The 18,659-nt window shown below is 52.1% G+C and overlaps 1 protein-coding gene across 1 annotated transcript in view; it reads left to right on the top strand.

Moving 5' to 3' along the window:
* LOC140202044 (fish-egg lectin-like) overlaps positions 1-10,467 on the top strand; it is a 45,162-nt gene extending 34,695 nt beyond the window's left edge. Inside the window, exon 4 of the mRNA XM_072266902.1 lies at positions 10,311-10,467. Within this exon, the coding sequence (XP_072123003.1) occupies positions 10,311-10,467 (157 nt within the window). The remainder of the gene's footprint in view (positions 1-10,310) is intronic.
* The last annotated feature ends 8,192 nt before the right edge of the window (positions 10,468-18,659 follow it).

Genomic DNA, 18,659 nt, shown 5'->3' on the forward strand with positions numbered 1-18,659 from the left:
GGTATAGGGGGGAGTCACAGAGATGGGAGGGTTGTAGGGGGGAGTCACAGAGATGGGAAGGTGTTGAGGCCAGAGGGTTTTACAGAGATGGGAAGGGTATAGGGGGGAATCACAGAGATGGGAGGGTTGTAGGGGCCAGAGGGTTTTACAGAGACTGGGACGGGTATAGGGGGAATCACAGAGATGGGAGGGTTGTAGGGGCCGGAGGGTTTTACAGAGACTGGGAGGGGTATAGGGGGGAGTCACAGAGATGGGAAGGTGTTGAGGCCAGAGGGTTTTACAGAGACTGGGAGCAGTATAGGGGGGAGTCACAGAGACTGGGACGGGTATAGGGGGGAGTCACAGAGATGGGAAGGTGTTGAGGCCAGAGGGTTTTACAGAGACTGGGAGGGGTATAGGGGGGAATCACAGAGATGGGAGGGTTGTAGGGGCCAGAGGGTTTTACAGAGACTGGGAGGGGTATAGGGGGGAATCACAGAGACTGGGACGGGTATAGGGGGGAGTCACAGAGATGGGAAGGTGTTGAAGCCAGAGGGTTTTACAGAGACTGGGACGGGTATAGGGGGGAATCACAGAGATGGGAGGGCTGTAGGGGCCAGAGGGTTTTACAGAGACTGGGAGGGGTATAGGGGGGAATCACAGAGATGGGAGGGTTGTAGGGGCCAGAGGGTTTTACAGAGACTGGGAGGGGTATAGGGGGGAGTCACAGAGACTGGGAGGGGTATAGGGGGGAGTCACAGAGATGGGAGGGCTGTAGGGGCCAGAGGGTTTTACAGAGACTGGGAGGGGTATAGGGGGGAATCACAGAGATGGGAAGGTGTTGAGGCCAGAGGGTTTTACAGAGATGGGAAGGGTATAGGGGGGAATCACATAGATGGGAGGGTTGTAGGGGCCAGAGGGTTTTACAGAGACTGGGACGGGTATAGGGGGGAGTCACAGAGATGGGAAGGTGTTGAGGCCAGAGGGTTTTACAGAGACTGGGAGGGGTATAGGGGGGAATCACAGAGACTGGGAGGGGTATAGGGGGGAGTCACAGAGATGGGAAGGTGTTGAGGCCAGAGGGTTTTACAGAGACTGGGAGGGGTATAGGGGGGAGTCACAGAGATGGGAGGGTTGTAGGGGCCGGAGGGTTTTACAGAGACTGGGAGGGGTATAGGGGGGAGTCACAGAGACTGGGACGGGTATAGGGGGGAGTCACAGAGATGGGAGGGTTGTAGGGGCCGGAGGGTTTTACAGAGACTAGGAGGGGTATAGGGGGGAGTCACAGAGACTGGGAGGGGTATAGTGGGGAGTCACAGAGACTGGGACGGGTATAGGGGGGAGTCACAGAGATGGGAAGGTGTTGAGGCCAGAGGGTTTTACAGAGACTGGGAGGGGTATGGGGGGAGTCACAGAGATGGGAGGGTTGTAGGGGCCGGAGGGTTTTACAGAGACTGGGAGGGGTATGGGGGGAATCAAAGAGATGGGAGGGTTGTAGGGGCCAGAGGGTTATAAAAGAGACTGGGAGGGGTATGGGGGGAGTCACAGAGATGGGAGGGTTGTAGGGGGGAGTCACAGAGATGGGAGGGCTGTAGGGGCCGGAGGGTTTTACAGAGACTGGGAGGGGTATAGGGGGGAGTCACAGAGATGGGAGGGCTGTAGGGGCCGGAGGGTTTTACAGAGACTGGGACGGGTATAGGGGGGAATCACAGAGATGGGAGGGCTGTAGGGGCCAGAGGGTTTTACAGAGACTGGGAGGGGTATAGGGGGGAATCACAGAGATGGGAGGGTTGTAGGGGCCAGAGGGTTTTACAGAGACTGGGAGGGGTATAGGGGGGAGTCACAGAGACTGGGAGGGGTATAGGGGGGAGTCACAGAGATGGGAGGGCTGTAGGGGCCAGAGGGTTTTACAGAGACTGGGAGGGGTATAGGGGGGAATCACAGAGATGGGAAGGTGTTGAGGCCGGAGGGTTTTACAGAGATGGGAAGGGTATAGGGGGGAATCACAGAGATGGGAGGGTTGTAGGGGCCAGAGGGTTTTACAGAGACTGGGACGGGTATAGGGGGGAGTCACAGAGATGGGAAGGTGTTGAGGCCAGAGGGTTTTACAGAGACTGGGAGGGGTATAGGGGGGAATCACAGAGACTGGGAGGGGTATAGGGGGGAGTCACAGAGATGGGAAGGTGTTGAGGCCAGAGGGTTTTACAGAGACTGGGAGGGGTAAAGGGGGGAATCACAGAGATGGGAGGGTTGTAGGGGCCAGAGCGTTTTACAGAGACTGGGAGGGGTATAGGGGGGAGTCACAGAGATGGGAAGGTGTTGAGGCCAGAGGGTTTTACAGAGACAGGGAGGGGTATAGGGGGGAGTCACAGAGACTGGGAGGGGTATAGGGGGGAGTCACAGAGATGGGAGGGCTGTAGGGGCCAGAGGGTTTTACAGAGACTGGGAGCAGTATAGGGGGGAGTCACAGAGACTGGGAGGGGTATAGGGGGAGTCACAGAGATGGGAAGATGTTGAGGCCAGAGGGTTTTACAGAGACTGGGAGGGGTATAGGGGGTATCACAGAGATGGGAGGGTTGTAGGGGCCAGAGGGTTTTACAGAGACTGGGAGGGGTATAGGGGGGAATCACAGAGATGGGAGGGTTGTAGGGGCCGGAGGGTTTTACAGAGACTGGGAGCAGTATAGGGGGGAGTCACAGAGACTGGGACGGGTATAGGGGGGAATCACAGAGATGGGAGGGTTGTAGGGGCTGGAGGGTTTTACAGAGACTGGGAGCAGTATAGGGGGGAGTCACAGAGACTGGGAGGGGTATAGGGGGGAGTCACAGAGATGGGAAGGTGTTGAGGCCAGAGCGTTTTACAGAGACTGGGACGGGTATAGGGGGGAGTCACAGAGATGGGAGGGCTGTAGGGGCCAGAGGGTTTTACAGAGACTGGGAGGGGTATAGGGGGGAGTCACAGAGACTGGAAGGGGTATAGGGGGGAGTCACAGAGACTGGGAGGGGTATAGGGGGGAGTCACAGAGATGGGAGGGCTGTAGGGGCCAGAGGGTTTTACAGAGACTGGGAGGGGTATAGGGGGGAATCACAGAGACTGGGAGGGGTATAGGGGGGAGTCACAGAGACTGGGAGGGGTATAGGGGGGAGTCACAGAGACTGGGAGGGGTATAGGGGGGAGTCACAGAGATGGGAGGGCTGTAGGGGCCAGAGGGTTTTACAGAGACTGGGAGCAGTATAGGGGGGAGTCACAGAGACTGGGACGGGTATAGGGGGGAGTCACAGAGATGGGAAGGTGTTGAGGCCAGAGGGTTTTACAGAGACTGGGAGGGGTATAGGGGGGAATCACAGAGATGGGAGGGTTGTAGGGGCCAGAGGGTTTTACAGAGACTGGGAGCAGTATAGGGGGGAGTCACAGAGACTGGGACGGGTATAGGGGGGAGTCACAGAGACTGGGACGGGTATAGGGGGGAGTCACAGAGATGGGAAGGTGTTGAGGCCAGAGGGTTTTACAGAGACAGGGAGGGGTATAGGGGGGAGTCACAGAGACTGGGAGGGGTATAGGGGGGAGTCACAGAGATGGGAGGGCTGTAGGGGCCAGAGGGTTTTACAGAGACTGGGAGCAGTATAGGGGGGAGTCACAGAGACTGGGAGGGGTATAGGGGGGAGTCACAGAGATGGGAAGATGTTGAGGCCAGAGGGTTTTACAGAGACTGGGAGGGGTATAGGGGGTATCACAGAGATGGGAGGGTTGTAGGGGCCAGAGGGTTTTACAGAGACTGGGAGGGGTATAGGGGGGAATCACAGAGATGGGAGGGTTGTAGGGGCCGGAGGGTTTTACAGAGACTGGGAGCAGTATAGGGGGCAGTCACAGAGACTGGGACGGGTATAGGGGGGAATCACAGAGATGGGAGGGTTGTAGGGGCTGGAGGGTTTTACAGAGACTGGGAGCAGTATAGGGGGGAGTCACAGAGACTGGGAGGGGTATAGGGGGGAGTCACAGAGATGGGAAGGTGTTGTGGCCAGAGGGTTTTACAGAGACTGGGACGGGTATAGGGGGGAGTCACAGAGATGGGAGGCTGTAGGGGCCAGAGGGCTTTACAGAGACTGGGGAAGGGGGTATAGGGGGGAATCACAGAGACTGGGAGGGGTATAGGGGGGAGTCACAGAGACTGGAAGGGGTATAGGGGGGAGTCACAGAGACTGGGAGGGGTATAGGGGGGAGTCACAGAGATGGGAGGGCTGTAGGGGCCAGAGGGTTTTACAGAGACTGGGAGGGGTATAGGGGGGAATCACAGAGACTGGGAGGGGTATAGGGGGGAGTCACAGAGACTGGGAGGGGTATAGGGGGGAGTCACAGAGACTGGGAGGGGTATAGGGGGGAGTCACAGAGATGGGAGGGCTGTAGGGGCCAGAGGGTTTTACAGAGACTGGGAGCAGTATAGGGGGGAGTCACAGAGACTGGGACGGGTATAGGGGGAGTCACAGAGATGGGAAGGTGTTGAGGCCAGAGGGTTTTACAGAGACTGGGAGGGGTATAGGGGGGAATCACAGAGATGGGAGGGTTGTAGGGGCCAGAGGGTTTTACAGAGACTGGGAGCAGTATAGGGGGGAGTCACAGAGACTGGGACGGGTATAGGGGGGAGTCACAGAGACTGGGACGGGTATAGGGGGGAGTCACAGAGATGGGAAGGTGTTGAGGCCAGAGGGTTTTACAGAGACTGGGAGCAGTATAGGGGGGAGTCACAGAGACTGGGACGGGTATAGGGGGGAGTCACAGAGATGGGAAGGTGTTGAGGCCAGAGGGTTTTACAGAGACTGGGAGGGGTATTGGGGGGAATCACAGAGATGGGAGGGTTGTAGGGGCCAGAGGGTTTTACAGAGAGTGGGAGGGGTATAGGGGGGAATCACAGAGACTGGGACGGGTATAGGGGGGGAGTCACAGAGATGGGAAGGTGTTGAGGCCAGAGGGTTTTACAGAGACTGGGACGGGTATAGGGGGGAATCACAGAGATGGGAGGGCTGTAGGGGCCAGAGGGTTTTACAGAGACTGGGAGGGGTATAGGGGGGAATCACAGAGATGGGAGGGTTGTAGGGGCCAGAGGGTTTTACAGAGACTGGGAGGGGTATAGGGGGGGAGTCACAGAGACTGGGAGGGGTATAGGGGGGTAGTCACAGAGATGGGAGGGCTGTAGGGGCCAGAGGGTTTTACAGAGACTGGGAGGGGTATAGGGGGGAATCACAGAGATGGAAGGTGTTGAGGCCAGAGGGTTTTACAGAGATGGGAAGGGTATAGGGGGGAATCACAGAGATGGGAGGGTTGTAGGGGCCAGAGGGTTTTACAGAGACTGGGACGGGTATAGGGGGAATCACAGAGATGGGAGGGTTGTAGGGGCCGGAGGGTTTTACAGAGACTGGGAGGGGTATAGGGGGGAGTCACAGAGATGGGAAGGTGTTGAGGCCAGAGGGTTTTACAGAGACTGGGAGCAGTATAGGGGGGAGTCACAGAGACTGGGACGGGTATAGGGGGGAGTCACAGAGATGGGAAGGTGTTGAGGCCAGAGGGTTTTACAGAGACTGGGAGGGGTATAGGGGGGAATCACAGAGATGGGAGGGTTGTAGGGGCCAGAGGGTTTTACAGAGACTGGGAGGGGTATAGGGGGGAATCACAGAGACTGGGACGGGTATAGTGGGGAGTCACAGAGATGGAAGGTGTTGAAGCCAGAGGGTTTTACAGAGACTGGGACGGGTATAGGGGGGAATCACAGAGATGGGAGGGCTGTAGGGGCCAGAGGGTTTTACAGAGACTGGGAGGGGTATAGGGGGGAATCACAGAGATGGGAGGGTTGTAGGGGCCAGAGGGTTTTACAGAGACTGGGAGGGGTATAGGGGGTAGTCACAGAGACTGGGAGGGGTATAGGGGGGAGTCACAGAGATGGGAGGGCTGTAGGGGCCAGAGGGTTTTACAGAGACTGGGAGGGGTATAGGGGGGAATCACAGAGATGGGAAGGTGTTGAGGCCAGAGGGTTTTACAGAGATGAGAAGGGTATAGGGGGGAATCACAGAGATGGGAGGGTTGTAGGGGCCAGAGGGTTTTACAGAGACTGGGACGGGTATAGGGGGGAGTCACAGAGATGGGAAGGTGTTGAGGCCAGAGGGTTTTACAGAGACTGGGAGGGGTATAGGGGGGAATCACAGAGACTGGGAGGGGTATAGGGGGGAGTCACAGAGATGGGAAGGTGTTGAGGCCAGAGGGTTTTACAGAGACTGGGAGGGGTATAGGGGGGAGTCACAGAGATGGGAGGGTTGTAGGGGCCGGAGGGTTTTACAGAGACTGGGAGGGGTATAGGGGGGAGTCACAGAGACTGGGACGGGTATAGGGGGGAGTCACAGAGATGGGAGTGTTGTAGGGGCCGGAGGGTTTTACAGAGACTAGGAGGGGTATAGGGGGGAGTCACAGAGACTGGGAGGGGTATAGGGGGGAGTCACAGAGACTGGGACGGGTATAGGGGGGAGTCACAGAGATGGGAAGGTGTTGAGGCCAGAGGGTTTTACAGAGACTGGGAGGGGTATGGGGGGAGTCACAGAGATGGGAGGGTTGTAGGGGCCGGAGGGTTTTACAGAGACTGGGAGGGGTATGGGGGGAATCAAAGAGATGGGAGGGTTGTAGGGGCCAGAGGGTTATAAAAGAGACTGGGAGGGGTATGGGGGGAGTCACAGAGATGGGAGGGTTGTAGGGGGGAGTCACAGAGATGGGAGGGCTGTAGGGGCCGGAGGGTTTTACAGAGACTGGGAGGGGTATAGGGGGGAGTCACAGAGATGGGAGGGCTGTAGGGGCCGGAGGGTTTTACAGAGACTGGGAGGGGTATAGGGGGGAATAACAGAGATGGGAGGGGTTGTAGGGGCCAGAGGGTTTTACAGAGACTGGGAGCAGTATAGGGAGGAGTCACAGAGACTGGGAGGGGTATAGGGGCCGGAGGGTTTTACAGAGACTGGGAGGGGTATGGGGGGAGTCACAGAGATGGGAGGGTTGTAGGGGCCGGAGGGTTTTACAGAGACTGGGAGCAGTATAGGGGGGAGTCACAGAGATGGGAGGGCTGTAGGGGCCGGAGGGTTTTACAGAGATGGGAGGGGTATAGGGGGGAGTCACAGAGATGGGAGGGTTGTAGGGGGGAGTCACAGAGATGGGAGGGTTGTAGGGGGGGAGTCACAGAGATGGGAAGGTGTTGAGGCCAGAGGGTTTTACAGAGACTGGGACGGGTATAGTGGGGAGTCACAGAGATGGGAGGGTTGTAGAGGCCGGAGGGTTTTACAGAGACTGGGAGGGGTATAGGGGGAGTCACAGAGATGGGAAGGTGTAGGGGCCAGAGGGTTTTACAGAGACTGGGACGGGTATAGGGGGGAGTCACAGAGACTGGGAGGGGTATAGGGGGGAGTCACAGAGATGGGAAGGTGTTGAGGCCAGAGGGTTTTACAGAGACTGGGAGGGGTATAGGGGGGAATCACAGAGATGGGAGGATTGTAGGGGCCAGAGGGTTTTACAGAGACTGGGAGGGGTATAGGGGGGAGTCACAGAGATGGGAGGGTTGTAGGGGGGAGTCACAGAGATGGGAGGGCTGTAGGGGCCGGAGGGTTTTACAGAGACTGGGAGGGGTATAGGGGGGAATCACAGAGATGGGAAGGTTGTAGGGGCCAGAGGGTTTTACAGAGACTGGGAGGGGTATAGGGGGGAGTCACAGAGACTGGGAGGGGTATAGGGGGAATCACAGAGATGGGAGGGTTGTAGGGGCCGGAGGGTTTTACAGAGACTGGGAGGGGTATAGGGGGGGAGTCACAGAGATGGGAGGGTTGTAGGGGCCGGAGGGTTTTACAGAGACTGGGAGGGGTATAGGGGGGAATCACAGAGACTGGGACGGGTATAGGGGGGAGTCACAGAGATGGGAAGGTTGTAGGGGCCGGAGGGGTTTTACAGAGACTGGGAGGGGTATGGGGGGAGTCACAGAGATGGGAGGGTTGTAGGGGCCGGAGGGTTTTACAGAGACTGGGAGGGGTATAGGGGGGGAGTCACAGAGATGGGAGGGTTGTAGGGGGGAGTCACAGAGATGGGAGGGTTGTAGGGGGGAGTCACAGAGATGGGAAGGTGTTGAGGCCAGAGGGTTTTACAGAGACTGGGAGGGGTATTGGGGGGAGTCACAGAGATGGGAGGGTTGTAGGGGCCGGAGGGTTTTACAGAGACTGGGAGGTGTGTAGGGGTTTTACAGAGATGGGAAGGTTGTAGGGGCCAGAGGGTTTTACAGAGACTGGGAGGGGTATAGGGGGGAGTCACAGAGATGGGAGGGGTATAGGGGGGAGTCACAGAGATGGGAGGGTTGTAGGGGCCAGAGGGTTTTACAGAGACTGGGAGGTGTGTAGGGGGAATCACAGAGATGGGAAGGTGTTGAGGCCAGAGGGTTTTACAGAGACTGGGAGGGGTATGGGGGGAGTCACAGAGATGGGAGGGTTGTAGGGGCCGGAGGGTTTTACAGAGACTGGGAGGGGTATAGGGGGGAGTCACAGAGACTGGGAGGGGTATAGGGGGGAGTCACAGAGATGGGAGGGTTGTAGGGGGGAGTCACAGAGATGGGAGGGTGTTGAGGCCAGAGGGTTTTACAGAGACTGGGAGGGGTATAGGGGGGAATCACAGAGACTGGGAGGGGTATAGGGGGGAATCACAGAGACTGGGAGGGTTGTAGGGGCCAGAGGGTTTTACAGAGACTGGGAGGTGTGTAGGTGCCAGAGGGTTTTACAGAGATGGGAGGGTTGTAGGGGCCGGAGGGTTTTACAGAGACTGGGAGGGGTATAGGGGGGAATCACAGAGACTGGGAGGGGTATAGGGGGGAATCACAGAGACTGGGAGGGTTGTAGGGGCCAGAGGGTTTTACAGAGACTGGGAGGTGTGTAGGGGGAATCACAGAGATGGGAAGGTGTTGAGGCCAGAGGGTTTTACAGAGACTGGGAGGGGTATGGGGGGAGTCACAGAGATGGGCGGGTTGTAGGGGCCGGAGGGTTTTACAGAGACTGGGAGGGGTATAGGGGGGAGTCACAGAGACTGGGAGGGCTGTAGGGGCCGGAGGGTTTTACAGAGACTGGGAGGTGTGTAGGGGGGAATCACAGAGACTGGGAGGGGTATAGGGGGGAGTCACAGAGATGGGAGGGTTGTAGGGGGGAGTCACAGAGATGGGAGGGTGTTGAGGCCAGAGGGTTTTACAGAGACTGGGAGGGGTATTGGGGGGAGTCACAGAGATGGGAGGGCTGTAGGGGCCGGAGGGTTTTACAGAGACTGGGAGGTGTGTAGGTGCCAGAGGGTTTTACAGAGATGGGAGGGTTGTAGGGGCCGGAGGGTTTTACAGAGACTGGGAGGGGTATAGGGGGGAATCACAGAGACTGGGAGGGGTATAGGGGGGAGTCACAGAGATGGGAGGGCTGTAGGGGCCGGAGGGTTTTACAGAGACTGGGAGGTGTGTAGGTGCCAGAGGGTTTTACAGAGATGGGAGGGTTGTAGGGGCCGGAGGGTTTTACAGAGACTGGGAGGGGTATAGGGGGGAATCACAGAGACTGGGAGGGGTATAGGGGGGAATCACAGAGACTGGGAGGGGTATAGGGGGGAGTCACAGAGATGGGAGGGTTGTAGGGGGGAGTCACAGAGATGGGAGGGTGTTGAGGCCAGAGGGTTTTACAGAGACTGGGAGGGGTATTGGGGGGAGTCACAGAGATGGGAGGGCTGTAGGGGCCGGAGGGTTTTACAGAGACTGGGAGGTGTGTAGGTGCCAGAGGGTTTTACAGAGATGGGAGGGTTGTAGGGGCCGGAGGGTTTTACAGAGACTGGGAGGGGTATAGGGGGGAATCACAGAGACTGGGAGGGGTATAGGGGGGAATCACAGAGACTGGGAGGGGTATAGGGGGGAGTCACAGAGATGGGAGGGTTGTAGGGGGGAGTCACAGAGATGGGAGGGTGTTGAGGCCAGAGGGTTTTACAGAGACTGGGAGGGGTATTGGGGGGAGTCACAGAGATGGGAGGGCTGTAGGGGCCGGAGGGTTTTACAGAGACTGGGAGGTGTGTAGGTGCCAGAGGGTTTTACAGAGATGGGAGGGTTGTAGGGGCCGGAGGGTTTTACAGAGACTGGGAGGGGTATAGGGTGGAATCACAGAGACTGGGAGGGGTATAGGGGGGAGTCACAGAGATGGGAGGGCTGTAGGGGCCGGAGGGTTTTACAGAGACTGGGAGGGGTGTAGGTGCCAGAATGGATGGGATGTTTGATATAGCACCTGACTACTCGCCGCATTTCTCTCTCTCAGGAGCGGTATCACCCCAGAAAGACCAACTGGCCAGGGTTGGACCAACATCCAGATCGGGAACCTGCTCTTCAGGCACGTGACATGGGACCTGGGGCACCTCTGGCTACTGACAGACAATGGCCGGGTTGTCCACTGCACCGGCACTGACATCAGCTGAGAGAAGTCCTGCCCCATGCGGGACATCTGAGACCTCCATCCTGACAAGTTCCAGTTTCAAGTTTAATTTTCATTCAGCCAAACACATGAATACAGCTGAACCAAAGAGCCAATGTGAAATACACAGAACCAACAGTCACACACAGCACATCCCACACCTATAACTATGAGAACGGGAAAAATACTATCACTATATACATAAATACAATCACTATATCTATAAATACAATCACTATATGTACATACAATCACTATATCTATAAATACAATCACTATATATAAATATAGGCATCCGTTAGTCTCATAAGACCATGGATTTGTGCCTTGGAAGGTTTCCAGGCTAGGTTGTATGGAAGACTGACAGTTGCCCATTCTGCAAGTCTCCCCTCTCCACGCCACCGTTGTCCAAGGGAAGGGCACCAGGGCCGATACAATTTAGATTAGATTATGAGGACACTCAGTCCTCGTTTATTGTCATTTAGTAATGCATGCATTAAAAAATGATACAATGTTCCTCCGGTATGATATCACAGAAACACAAGAGAGACCAAGATTAAAACTGACAAAAACCACATAATTATAACATATAGTTACAACAGTGCAAAGCAATACTGTAATTTGATAACAGCAGACCGTGGGCATGGTAAAAAAAAGTCTCAAAGTCCAGATTGCCCCAACATCTCACGCAGATGGTAGAAGGAAGAAACTCTCTCTGCCATGAGCTTCCAGCACTGCAAACTTGCCAATGCAGCATTCTGGAAGCACCCGACCACAGTCCAACTCTGAGTCCATCCAAAAACTTCGAGCCTTCGACCAGCCCTCCGACACCAAGCACCGAGCACCATCTCTGCCGAGTGCTTCGACCCCGGCCCCGGCCGCCAAGCAACAAGCAAAGCCAAGGACTCGGGGCCTTATCCTCCAGAGATTCTGGACCACACAGTAGCAGCAGCAGCGAAGCAGGCATTTCAGAAGTTTCACCAGATGTTCCTCCGTGCTCTCACATCTGTCTCCATCAAGTCAGAATTATGCAGGGCCTCCTACTTGACAGATTACAGATATTCATCACCGGAGAGGCCGCGCACGCTGCGTCGCGCTGCCATCTTCTCCTCCTCCCTTGGCACTGGTGTCATCACAGAGCAATGTGTGGTTAAGTGCCTTGCTCAAGGACACAACACACTGCCTCAGCTGAGGCTCGAGCTCAGGCACCCATAGGACCATAGAACATTACAGCACAGAAACAGGCCTTTTGGCCCTTCTCGGCTGTGCCAAACTATTTTTCTGCCTAGTCCCACTGACCTGCACCTGGACCATATCCTTCCATACACCTCTCATCCATGTACCTGTCCAGAATTTTCTTAAGTGTTAAAAGTGAGCCCACATTTACCACTTCATCTGGCAGCTCATTCCATACTCCCACCACTCTCTGTGTGAAGAAGCCCCACCCATGTTCCTTTTAAACTTTTCCCCCCCTCACCCTTAACCCATGTCCTCTGGTTTTTTTCTCCTCTTGCCTCAGTGGAAAAAGCCTGCTTGCATTCACTCTATCTATATCCATCATAATTTTATATACCTCTATCAATTCTCCCCCTCATTCTTCTACACTCCAGGGAACAAAGTCCTAACCTATTCAACCTTTCTCTGTAACTGAGTTTCTCAAGTCCCGGCAACATCCTTGTAAACCTTTTCTGCACTCTTTCAACCTTATTAACATCCCTCCTGTAATTCGGTGACCAAAACTGAACACAATACTCCAGATTCGGCCTCACCAATGCCTTATACATCCTCACCATAACATTCCAACTTTTATTCTCAATACTTTGACTTATAAAGGCCAATGTACCAAAAGCTCTCTTTACGACCCTATCTACCTCTGACACCACTTTTAGGGAATTTTGTATCTGTATTTCCAGATCCCTCCGTTCTACTGCACTCCTCAGTACCTTACCATTTACCCTATATATTTTACCTTGGTTTGTCCTTCCAACGTGCAATACCTCGCACTTGTCTGTATTAAACTTGATCTGCCATTTTTCAGCCCATTTTTCCAGCTGGTCCAAATCCCTCTGCAAGCTTTGAAAACCTTCCTCACTGTCCACTACAAATTTGCTGATCCAATTTACCACATTATCATCCAGATCATTGATATAGATGACAAAGAACAATGGACCCAGCACTGATCCCTGTGGCACACCACTAGTCACAGGCCTCTACTCAGAGAAGCAATCCTCCACTACCACTCTCTGGCTTCTTCCATTTACCATCCAATTTACCACCTCTCCATGTATACCTAGCGACTGAATCTTCCTAACTAACCTCCCATGCGGGACCTTGTCAAAGGCCTTACTGAAGTCCATGTAGACAACATCCACTGCCTTCCCTTCATCCACTTTCCTGGTAACCTCCTCGAAAAACTCTAATAGATTAGTTAAACATGACCTACCACGCACAAAGCTATGTTGGCTATCCCTAATAAATCCCTGTCTATCCAAATTCTTGTAGATCCTATCCCTTAGTACCCCTTCCATTAATTTACCTACTACTGACATCAAAGTTATCGGCCTATAATTTCCCGGATTACTTTTAGAGCCTTTTTAAACAGCAGAACAACATTAGCTATCCTCCAATCCTCCAGCACCTCACCCATAGATACTGACATTTTAATTATATCTGCCAGGGCCCCTGCAATTTCAAGGCTAGTCTCCTTCAAGGTCCGAGGGAATACCGTGTTAGGTTCTGGGGATTTATCTACCCTGATTTGCCTCAAGATAGCAAGCACCTCCTCCTCTTCAATCTGTATAGGTTCCATGACCTCACTACTTGTTTGCCTTATTTCCATTGACTCCATGGGCCAGTTGCCTTAGTAAATACAGATGCAAAAAAACATTTAAGATCTCCCCCATTTCTTTTGGTTCCATACATAGCTGACCACTCTGATTTTCAAGAGGACCAATTTTATCCCTTACTATCCTTTTGCTCTTAATATACCTGTGGAAGCTCTTTGGATTATCCTTCACCTTGACTGCCAAGGCAACCTCATGTCTTCTTTTAGCCCTCCTGATTTCTTTCTTAAATATTTTTTTGCACTTTTTATACTCCTCAAGCACCTTATTTGCTCCGTTTCCTATACGTGTCATACATCTCTCTCTTCCTCTTTATCAGAGTTGCAATATCCCCTGAGAACCAAGGTTCCTTATTCTTATTCACTTTGCCTTTAATCCTGACAGGAACATACAAACTCTGCACTCTCAAAATTTCTCCTTGAAGGCCTCCCACTTACTAATCACATCCTTGCCAGAGAACAACCTGTCCCAATCCACGCTTTTTAGATCCTTTCCCCTTTCTTCAAATTTGGCATTTTCCAGTTTAGAACCTCAACCCGAGGACCAGATCTATCTTTATCCAAGATCAAGTTGAAACTAATGGTGTTATGATCACTGGAACCAAAGTGTTCCTCTACATACACTTCCATCACCTGTCCTAACTCGTTTCCTAATAGGAGATCTAATATTGCAACCTCTCTAGTTGGTACCTCTATGTATGGATTTAGAAAACTTTCCTGAACACATTTTACAAACTCTAACCCATCTAGACCTTTAACAGTATGGGAGTCCCAATCAATATGTGGAAAATTAAAATCCCCTACTATCACAACTTTATGTTTCCTGCAGTTGTCTGCTATCTCTCTGCAGATTTGCTCCTCCAATTCTCGCTGACTATAATACAACCCCATTAATATGGTCATACCTTTCCTGTTTCTCAGCTCCACCTATATGGCCTCGGTAGGCAAGCCCTCTAATCTGTCCTGCCTGAGCACTGCTGTAATATTTTCCCTGACAAGCAATGCTACTCCCCCACCTTTCATTCCTCTGCCTCGATCACATCTGAAACATCGGAACCCTGGAACATTAAGCTGCCAGTCCTGCCCCTCCTGTAGCCAAGTTTTACTAATGGCTATAATGTCGTAATTCCATGTGTCAATCCACGCCCTCAGCTCGTCTGCCTTCCCCACAATACTCCTTGCATTGAAATAGACACACCTCAGAAGATTACTACCACCACACACAACTCTTCTATTTGTGACTTTACATGAACTTTTAACATCATTTATTTTCACCCCCACTCCACTATCTGCTCTGGCATTCTGGTTCGCCTCCCCCTGCAATTCTAGTTTAGACCCTCCCCAATAGCACTAACAAACCTCCCTGAAAGGATATTGGTCCCCTTTTAGTTTAAGTGTAACCCGTCTCTCTTGTACAGGTCCCACCTGCCCCAGAGGAGGTCCCAATGATCTTGAAATCTGAAAGCCTGCTCCTTACACCAGTTCCTCAGCCACTCGTTCACCCTCCAGAGCATCCTATTCTTACCCTCACTGGCACGTAGCACAGGTAGCAATCCTGAGATTACCACCCTCGAGGTCCTGCTTTTCAACTTCCTACCAAGCTCTTTATACTCACTCTCCAGGACCTCTTCACTCTTCCTTGCTATGTCATTGGTACCGATGTGCACCACGACATCTGGCTGGTCACCCTCCCACTTCAGAATGCCATGCAAGTGATCAGAGACATCCTTGACCCTGGCACCCGGGAGGCAACAAACCATCCTGGATTCTCTGTCACGACCACAGAACCTTCTATCTGCACCTCTAACTATCGAGTCCCCTATCACTACCACTCTCCTCTTTCTCCACCCTCCCTTCTGCACTGCAGAGCCAGACTCAGTGCCAGAGATCCGGCTACTGCAGCTTGTCCCAGGTAGGTCATCCCCCCCAACAGTATCCAATGCGGTATACTTGTTGTTGAGGGGAATGGCCACAGGGGAACCCTGCTCTGCCTGCCCTTTCCTCTTCCCTCGCCTGACAGTGACCCAATTTCCTGTGCTCTGCTCCTTTGGCGTAACTACCTCCCTGTAGCTACGATCTATAATCTCCTCATTCTCCCGAATGATCCGCAGGTCATCCAGCTCCTGCTCCAGTTCCCTAACGCGGTTCGTTAGGAGCTGCAGCCGGATGCACTTCTTTCAGGTGTCGTTGTCAGGGACACCGGAGGTCTCCCTGACTTCCCACATCCTGCAAGAGGAGCATTCCAACATCCTGCTTGGCATTCTCTCTACTCTAAACAAACAAAACAAAACTTACTGGAACCTACGCTCGCCTCTGCCTGTTCACGTTGAAGCCTGTTAAGCCAAAGCCGTCCCACTCTGCTCCCTCTCACTCCGCTGCCCGCTGTATATGGAGGTCTTTTTTAAACCTTTGGCGCTCTACATCATGCGCCTGCACAGTCCAGCTTCTCTTCCCCGAGCAGTGTAAAAAAAAGACTTTTCTCCGAGATTCCTCACTCCTTCACTCTTGGCCTCTTGCTCCGATTTAAAAATGAATAGGATCAGGTTTATTACAACTGAATTATATGATGTGAATTAGTTGTATTTACATATAAATATAATCACCATATGTATAAATAATTTCTCCGATGTTGAACTTCCTCCAATGTGTGGGCTAGCTGGCTAACTGGAAGTTATCTGTGCATTCTCCGTGAGACTGTAGTCTGCATAAGGATTTTTGGGCTCTTTGTTTCTGAGTGTTTCACCATGTTCATTGTCCATTTTCTTTCCTCCATCTTTCTCCTTCATTCTCAAAACCCTTGTTTCCTGTGCTCTCTGTCGAAAAACTGGCTATCCGTTCTTTCCCCGCAATCTTATTAGCTGAAATGTTAACAAGACAACCCCTACTGGCTAATTCAACAAACCTAACTTAATCAACTAAATCTTTAATTTAAACACCAAAATGAAGTACCTGATTGTACAATGTAATGAGAAGAACACCTACTGCATTTGGAGAAAATAAACTGCATCAATAAACTAACACAAACACGTCCTGACGAAGGGTCTCGGCCCAAAACGTCGACTGTGCTTCTTCCTCTGGATGCTGTTTGGCCTGCTGTGTTCCACCAGCATTTTGTGTGTGTTGCTTAATAAAATAACACATGGTCTACAGTATAGGAAGCACGTCATTAGGATGTGGATGCAAACCAGAGCACCCAGATGAATAGGATCAGGTTTGTTACAGCTGAATTATATGATGTGAATTTTTTTTACAACAGTAAAGGACAGATAATTATTGTAAAAATATGACGAGATGGTGTTGACGGGTTCACTGTCCATTCAGAAATCTGATGGTGGAGGGAAGAAGCTGCTCCTGGAATGTTCAGTGTGTGTCTTCAGGCTCCTGTACCTCCTCCCTGATGGTAACAATGAGAAGAGGAGGGCGGAGGTTCTTCATGAGGGAGGCAGCCTTCCTGAGTCATCTCCTATTGAAGATATCCTTGATGGTGGAGCTGGCTAAGTCAACAACCCTCTATGCAGTGAGCCCTCGATACCAGACGGTTAGAATGCCATGGCAGCTTGCGAGAGCTTTGCTGACATAGCAAATCGCCCTCAGCTACTCATGAGTTGCAGCCACTATAGACAAACTCCACACAGACTGTGACGGAGGTGGGGATTGAACCCACGTCTCTGCAGGTGAGAGGGAGCAGCTGTCCCCACTGTGCCGGGGGGAAGAGAAGCTTCTTTCACGTGCCATGCATATTGCTAAAGACCTGCATTCCGCTAGCACCTCTCACTGCCTCTAAACCTTCCCTCTGCAGACCGCCTTTCACCCCTGGGCCCTGGAGTAAAGGCCACGCAGATGCTGGATATCTGAGATAAAAATAGAGCCCTGAGTTAGTCAGGCAGCATGTGAGGAGAACGAGGAGAGGAGTCATCAGTTCAGGTGGAGTCAGTAATCTGTTTGCCTCAGGTTGAAGGCGGGAAGCTCTCTGACAGGGTGAGTGCAGGATTGCTGGTGGGTCTGCCAATTGTTGGGTCCTCATAGTTAGGGGAGAGAGATGGAGTGTGAGAGATAGAGAGTGATGCAGATAGAGAGAAGGGAGAGAGGATGAGAAAACAAAGAGAGGGAGAGGCAGTGACAGAGAGAGGAAAGAGAGATGGAGAAGTAGAGGCAGAAGGTGAATGAGAGATGTGGAGAGACAGAAAAACAGAGTGTGAGGGAGATAAGGGACATTGAGAGAGGTAGATGGAGAAGGAAGAGAAAGAGAGGTGGAGAAAGAGAAGGGAGAGAGAGAGAGAGAGAGACAAAATGATTTTTAAGATACCAAATTCTTTTTAAGATACATAAAGAGTAAAAGAGAGGTGACAGTAGATATCAGACTGCTGGAAAATGATACTGGAGAGGTAGTAATGGGGGACACAGAAATTACAGATGAACTTAATAAATATTTTGTGCCCATCTTCACTGTGGAAGACACTAGTAGTATGTTAGAAATTGAAGAGTGTCAGAGGGCAGAAGTGAGTGTAGTTCTTCTTACTAAGGAGAAGGTGAGTGGAAAGCTGAAGAGGCTGAAGGTAGAGAAGGTAGAGAAGTGTACTAGATGGATTACACCCAGGGTTCCGAAAGAAGTAGTTGAAGAGATTGTGGAGGCATTAGTAATGATCTTTGAAGAATCGGAATGGTTCCAGAGGATTAGAAAATTCCAAATGTCATTCCACTCTTTAAGAAGAGAGGAAAACAGAAGAATGGAAATTATGGGTGGTTGGGAAGATGTTGGAGTTGGTTGTTAAGGACTAGATTTCGGGGCACTTGGAGGCACATGATAAAATCGACTAAAGTCAGCGTGATTTCCTTAAGGGGAACTCTTGCCTGAAAAATCTGTTGAAATTCCTTGAGGAAATAACAGGCAGAATAGACAAGGGAGAGTCAGTGGATGTTGTTTACTTGGATTTTCAGAAGGCCTTTGACAAGGTGCCACACATGAGGCTGCTACACAATATAAGAGCCCATGATATTACAGGAAAGGTACTAGGATGGATAGAAGATTGGCTGATTGGTAGAATGCAAAGAGTGGGAATAAAGGGGGTCTTTTCTGTTTGGCTGTTGGTGACGACTGGTGTTCTACAGGTTCAGTGTTGAGACTGCTTTTTTCACATTATATGTGAATGATCTGGAAGACAGAATCAATGGCTTTGTGGCCGGGTTTATGGACGATATGAAGGTAGGAGGAGAGGCAGGTAGTGAGGGGAATGCAGGAAGTCTGCAGAAGGACTTAGACAGATTGGGAGAATGGGCAAAGAAGTAGCAGATGGAATTAGGTACAGGGAAGTGTGTTGTCACGTACTTTGATAGAAGTAGCAGATGGAATTAAG

This window comes from Mobula birostris, chromosome 8 (assembly GCF_030028105.1).
Source record: "Mobula birostris isolate sMobBir1 chromosome 8, sMobBir1.hap1, whole genome shotgun sequence".
Lineage (NCBI taxonomy): Eukaryota > Metazoa > Chordata > Chondrichthyes > Myliobatiformes > Myliobatidae > Mobula > Mobula birostris.